This window comes from Salmo trutta, chromosome 39 (genome assembly GCF_901001165.1).
Source record: "Salmo trutta chromosome 39, fSalTru1.1, whole genome shotgun sequence".
NCBI lineage: Eukaryota > Metazoa > Chordata > Actinopteri > Salmoniformes > Salmonidae > Salmo > Salmo trutta.
This window is the reverse complement of record NC_042995.1, coordinates 11,321,710-11,329,280: the sequence shown is the minus strand read 5'-3', so window position 1 is coordinate 11,329,280 and position 7,571 is coordinate 11,321,710. Positions and strand designations below refer to the sequence as shown.

General features: G+C 40.8%; 1 protein-coding gene across 1 annotated transcript in view; it reads left to right on the top strand.

The window, feature by feature from the left end:
* Positions 1-781, top strand: part of LOC115179507 (rhodopsin kinase-like) — a 9,474-nt gene extending 8,693 nt beyond the window's left edge. The window contains exon 7 of the mRNA XM_029741099.1: positions 1-781. This exon is cut by the window's left edge and continues 122 nt beyond it. Coding sequence (XP_029596959.1) covers positions 1-171 — 171 coding nt within the window. The 3' untranslated portion in view covers positions 172-781.
* The last annotated feature ends 6,790 nt before the right edge of the window (positions 782-7,571 follow it).

Sequence of the window (7,571 nt, the reverse complement as noted above, 5' to 3'; positions counted from 1 at the left end):
GACGAGTTCGCCTCAGGAAACATCCCCATTCCCTGGCAGGAGGAGATGATCGAGACGGGGATCTACGGGGAGCTGAACCTCTGGGGGGTCGGAGGGGCGCTGCCCAACGACCTGCGCAGGGAGAGCATCCTGGAACAGCCCCCAAAGTCCTCCACCTGCTGCCTGTCATAGATCAGAGGTCAAGGGGTAGGGAACATGGAACTCTTTGGTCACGTTCCCCTGCTCAGACGTTGCATGCATCAACCAATGGTTGCGTGCCACATCATCGACTGTGTCATTGACTGACAGATTGCTATAACATATAATGCGGTTAGCTGATACTGTAAGTAAAATACCGATCCAGGCGTTGTCAGATCTGGCAGGCATCAGCAACGCCTGGGCACGGGAACGCGCCCTTTATGAATATCACGACTAGGAAGGATATCATTGGCCGGCCGAGTGGAGGAAGTAGTCTCGGCCAATGGCAGAGATGTGGTCACGAAGGAATGATGGAATGTTTATTTTGTTTATTATATGTTATGTATTATTATGTTTATCAAAATGAACAAGTTAACAGAAGTTTTAGATATTTACACCTGTTTCTTCTCAGTGAAGAATCATTATTTTCTTGCTACTACGGTACATGGTGAAATGCACCATTTATTGTACTTCACCAAAGAGACAGAATAGTGCTTTAACAGCCAGCCACTATGCTGAGAAAACAAAATACAGTCACTATAATATTTTATTTGCTATAATGGAACTATAATGGAACTATAATAGAACTATAATAGAACTATAATGGAACTATAATGGAACTATAATGGAACAATAATAGAACTATAATGGAACTATAATGGAACTATAATGGAACTATAATGGAACTATAATAGAACTATAATGGAACTATAATGGAACTATAATGGAACTATAATGGAACTATAATAGAACTATAATGGAACTATAATGGAACTATAATGGAACAATAATAGAACTATAATGGAACTATAATGGAACTATAATGGAACTATAATAGAACTATAATAGAACTATAATGGAACTATAATAGAACTATAATAGAACTATAATGGAACTATAATGGAACTATAATGGAACTATAATAGAACTATAATAGAACTATAATGGAACTATAATGGAACTATAATGGAACTATAATGGAACTATAATGGAACTATAATGGAACTATAATATAACTATAATGGAACTATAATAGAACTATAATGGAACTATAATGGAACTATAATATAACTATAATGGAACTATAATGGAACTATAATGGAACTATAATAGAACTATAATGGAACTATAATAGAACTATAATAGAACTATAATGGAACTATAATGGAACTATAATGGAACTATAATAGAACTATAATGGAACTATAATGGAACTATAATGGAACTATAATGGAACTATAATGGAACTATAATAGAACTATAATGGAACTATAATGGAACTATAATGGAACTATAATGGAACTATAATAGAACTATAATGGAACTATAATGGAACTATAATGGAACTATAATAGAACTATAATAGAACTATAATGGAACTATAATGGAACTATAATGGAACTATAATAGAACTATAATGGAACTATAATGGAACAATAATAGAACTATAATGGAACTATAATGGAACTATAATGGAACTATAATGGAACTATAATAGAACTATAATGGAACTATAATAGAACTATAATAGAACTATAATGGAACTATAATAGAACTATAATAGAACTATAATGGAACTATAATGGAACTATAATAGAACTATAATGGAACTATAATGGAACTATAATGGAACTATAATGGAACTATAATGGAACTATAACGGAACTATAATAGAACTATAATGGAACTATAATGGAACTATAATGGAACTATAATGGAACTATAATGGAACTATAATGGAACTATAATAGAACTATAATGGAACTATAATGGAACTATAATGGAACTATAATTGAACTATAATGGAACTATAATGGAACTATAATGGAACTATAATGGAACTATAATAGAACTATAATGGAACTATAATGGAACTATAATTGAACTATAATTGCTCTGTTTCTGTTTACTTGTTTGTCTTTTGCTGTGGAATCTTCAGAGTTTTTGGAATGCGATGTCATCAATGCAGTGTGTGTGTGTGTGTGTGTGTGTGTGTGTGTGTGTGTGTGTGTGTGTGTGTGTGTGTGTGTGTGTGTGTGTGTGTGTGTGTGTGTGTGTGTGTGTGTGTGTGTGTGTGTGTGTGTGTGTGTGTGTGTGTATAAATGTAAATATATGTATTTAGATAGATAGGGGAGAACTCATCAACTGGTTTTATCTGGTTGTCATGTGCAGTGACTGTATCTCTCTCTGTACCCTCTCTTCACACTCCATCACAAGTCTCTCAGATGTAGATCAGTTTAATGGCAGATATAAATCCAACTAGCATGAACTATTTATGTCTCTGTTCTACTGTATATTCTTATGCTCCACAAGGTCTTTTCAAATTACGGTTAGAGGCCTACGGGTCCTGGTCAAAAGTAGTGCACTATATAGGGAATAGGGTGCCACTTGGGATGCATAATCCAATATGGAGTTACAGCAATGTTGGTTTCTTGATAATAAATACTGATATTACATTATAAACCCTGTAAGGAGTCACTCATAATCACTCAATACAAATTCTAAGTTGTATATGTCACTTTTCATATCAGTATAGATACACGTGACATATCAATATAGATATGTGTGACATATCAGTATAGATACGCGTGACATATCAGTATAGATACACGTGACATATCGGTATAGATACGCGTGACATATCAATATAGATATGCGTGACATATCAGTATAGATATGCGTGACATATCGGTATAGATACGCATGACATATCGGTATAGATACGCGTGACATATCGGTATAGATACGCGTGACATATCGGTATAGATACGCGTGACATATCGGGATAGATATGCGTGACATATCAGTATAGATACGCGTGACATATCGGTATAGATACAAGTGACATATCGGTATAGATACGCGTGACATATCGTTATAGATACGCGTGACATATCGGTATAGATACGAGTGACATATCGGTATAGATACGCGTGACATATCGGTATAGATACGTGTGACATATCGGTATAGATACGCGTGACATATCGGTATAGATACGTGTGACATATCGGTATAGATACGAGTGACATATCAGTATAGATACGCGTGACATATCGGTATAGATACGTGTGACATATCGGTATAGATACGCGTGACATATCGGTATAGATACGCGTGACATATCGGTATAGATACGAGTGACATATCGGGATAGATACGCGTGACATATCGGTATAGATATGTGTGACATCAGTATAGATATGCGTGACATATCAGTATAGATATGCGTGACATATCAGTATAGATACGCGTGACATATCGGTATAGATACGAGTGACATATCGGTATAGATACGAGTGACATATCGGTATAGATACGCGTGACATATCGGGATAGATACGTGTGACATATCAGTATAGATATGTGTGACATATCAGTATAGATACGCGTGACATCAGTATAGATACGCGTGACATATCAGTATAGATATGCGTGACGAAAACTGTGAGTATGACATATTTTCAAATGTTCTTGTTGCACCATGGGGAATGAGTTAGTGGGAGGGTTAGGTGGGGTCTGCAGGGGTGATTTTCTTCCTGCTTTTTCTATATTGTACAATATATTATATTTATTATTTATTATTATCTTTATTGTATAATATACTATATTGTTTAGGTTGCTTTCCAGAGTGCTAGCACTCTGATTCCTACACAGGAACCTCTTGTTAAGCAGGGTTTAATGAATTCCTGTGCATTCGTTTCAATACAAAATGATCTAATGTCTATATAGAACTTGGGAAACTGTAAATGGCTATGTAATTATACCATAGAAATCATCATGTTAATTCATTCAAATAAACATTTCGACGGAAAATCAATATGTAATGTAGGACTATTGTGTTACTGCAATGAGTTGATGTCTGATTACCTACCGTGTACTGGCATATACTCTCTATGTGAAATTGATGGATGGATGAGCTTATGGGTGGTGGATGGGTTTATGGGTGGTGGTTGGGTTTATGGGTAGTTGATGAGTTTATGGGTGGTGGATGGGTTTATGGGTGGTAAATGGGCTTATGGGTAGTTGATGGGTTTATGGGTGGTGGATGGGTTTATGGGTGGTGGATGGATGGATAGGTTTATGGGTGGTATCTGAATGGTTGGGTTTATGGGTGGTGAATGGATAGGTTTATGGGTGGTTGATGGGTTTATGGGTGGTGGATGGGTTTATGGGTGGTGGGTGGGTTTATGGGTGGTTTATGGGTTTATGGGTGGTGGATGGGTTTATGGGTGGTGGATGGGTTTATGGGTGGAGGATGGGTTTATGGGTGGTGGATGGATGGATGGGTTTATGTGTGGTGGTTGGATTTATGGGTGGTAGATGGGGCTCTATGGGTATTACACAACCCACATCGGTAGCCTTTACCAGGGGTTCTCAAACCTTTTGGGTCCGGGACCCCTTTTGTGATAGCAAATTCATCAGGGACCGCCTTAGAATCAGAACACAAATCAAGTGCCATACAAATAGCTTACAGTGAGTTTTACAAGGGGTGCAACTTTCACATGTCCCCCCAAGTTTTATCATTGGAATGTGATATAAAACGAGGCAACGGTGTACTTTAGGACCATACGGATGCCTCCGATTGGTCGGGTAGGCTGTTTGGAATGTTTATCCGACTGGATAAAAAAAATATATATAATAATTATGTCCCCTTCTAAAACGAAAGTTGCGCCCCTGAGTTTTACTAAAACTTCTGCATGGCTGGATGAACCAAGTCTCGGGTTCAGGGAAAGAACATTGAAAAGGCTTGCCCCTTGGCATCTGAGAGAAAATGTAGTTTTCAAGCAAATTTCCTGCAAATCCACACATTTTGTCATGGGGCAGATATTTTTATTGTTGTTGTAGCTTTAAAGCTAATACCCTGCAATTCTACACAGTTTTCCTTCAATTACAGTGTATTTAGGCTTATGGGGGGGAATAGTATTGAATTGAAAAATGATAACTGGTGGAATACTGTGGATACCTGTATCCCTGTGAGCATCCCAGACCCATGTTGCCCAGGGTTAAGAACATAAATTGTAGATGAATAATATTAAATTGTATTGTATTGTATTACACACTTTAAAATGTAGGCCTTTTCCACGGATCCCTTGGTGAAAAGTGGTTTAATCTGTTGTTCGTCCTATTCATTAAAACACATCTATGTAAAATATATATATATATATATATATATATATATTCACATTTACATTTGAGTAATTTAGCAGACGCTGTTATCCAGAGCGACTTAAATGAGCAATTAGGGTTCAGTGCCTTGCTCAACGGCACATGGACAGATGTTTTACAGTTGTTCGGCTGATGAGACTTCAACAGCCTATTAGAGATCATACATTTGATCCTGCTGGTATTTCCAGGCCTCCTTTGGTTAAAACAGTAGGCCTACTTCCTTCACTGTCTCAGTGTCAGGGACAGGAACGGACCATCCCCGACTGGACGAAGACTAGCAAAAAGATGTGTAACCTGTATAATAAATTGAAGTGTTTCTAGATCTTTCTCATATGTGGATGGTACGTAATGATAGCCTAACGTCATCTTTGTGATTAAACACCAGACACTTTCAGTGTCACTGCCAAATAAATAATGAACTGAAATGTACCATATTCCACCAACGATTCAGCACTGATTAAATACATAAATTATGTACAGTACCTCTAAGCCATCGTCATCAACGGCTGTGGCGATTGTGAGAAAGAGGAGGTATATTTCTTTGTCCTGTGGCTGCAGCGCATCTTTCGTAACAGACCGCCGGTTGAAGAGGGTGTCGGGTTCCTGAAGTTGGCAGAGAGAGGATCTTCTAACTAACCTAACCGTCAGACGGTGTTGGGTGACGAAAACATTACTGAGTAAACTTGGGAGACGTATTTTATTAAACGTGATTCGACACTTCTTCATTGGAGTTATTATTGATCTCCATCCGCCCGTCCCGCGAGACAGGTGATGTGACGGATTCCTAGTTTGGCGCGAAGAGGAGACCGTTACCTGGCAGGGCGCGCTGGGAGGAAGGACGCTGTAAAACAGAGGTGGAGACCGTGACCTGGCAGGGCGCGCTGGGAGGAAGGACGCTGTAAAACAGAGGTGGAGACCGTGACCTGGCAGGGCGCGCTGGGAGGAAGGACGCTGTAAAACAGAGGTGGAGACCGTGACCTGGCAGGGCGCGCTGGGAGGAAGGACGCTGTAAAACAGAGGTGGAGACCGTGACCTGGCAGGGCGCGCTGGGAGGAAGGACGCTGTAAAACAGAGGTGGAGACCGTGACCTGGCAGGGCGCGCTGGGAGGAAGGACGCTGTAAAACAGAGGTGGAGACCGTCTCCTGGCAGGGCGCGCTGGGAGGAAGGACGCTGTAAAACAGAGGTGGAGACCGTGACCTGGCAGGGCGCGCTGGGAGGAAGGACGCTGTAAAACAGAGGTGGAGACCGTGACCTGGCAGGGCGCGCTGGGAGGAAGGACGCTGTAAAACAGAGGTGGAGACCGTCTCCTGGCAGGGCGCGCTGGGAGGAAGGACGCTGTAAAACAGAGGTGGAGACCGTGACCTGGCAGGGCGCGCTGGGAGGAAGGACGCTGTAAAACAGAGGTGGAGACCGTCACCTGGCAGGGCGCGCTGGGAGGAAGGACGCTGTAAAACAGAGGCGGAGACCGTGACCTGGCAGGGCGCGCTGGGAGGAAGGACGCTGTAAAACAGAGGTGGAGACCGTGACCTGGCAGGGCGCGCTGGGAGGAAGGACGCTGTAAAACAGAGGTGGAGACCATCACCTGGCAGGGCGCGCTGGAAGGAAGGACGCTGTAAAACAGAGTATCGTCCATTCGCATGTGGATTTCTGCTGTATAGGCTGCCCCATAACCAACTTTAGATAGGCTACTAGGCTGTTTGTTATTCTAGTACCCTAAAGACTTTAATAACGGCACAATGCAGCAGCCAACGGCACAACAACAACCACCACCACAAACAACAACAGATGTCCTGGACCCCACAGGTAAAGTCATGATTCAATTACCCAATGTTTCTGACCACAGCATCTGCCTTATTTCATGTATATAATGAATTGATCCAGTAATGCTGACACCCACAGCTTATAGCCTCCAATAGATGATAAAGTATTTAACTTGTTCTGCATCATCAGCAGAAAGTTTACAGCAGCGAGAATTGCACACAGTGTGAAATGGAAAGTGCAGTTAGAGATACTGTCTGTCTGTCTGTCTGTCTGTCTGTCTGTCTGTCTGGATGGATGGATGGCTATGTGTTGTTGTTGCTGTCTGTCTGTATAGATGGCTATGTGTTGTTGTTACTGTCTGTCTGTCTGGATGGCTATGTGTTGTTGCTGTCTGTCTGTCTGGATGATTGTCTGTCTGGGTGGCGGTCTGTCTGTCTGGTTGGCTATGTGTTGTTGTTACTGT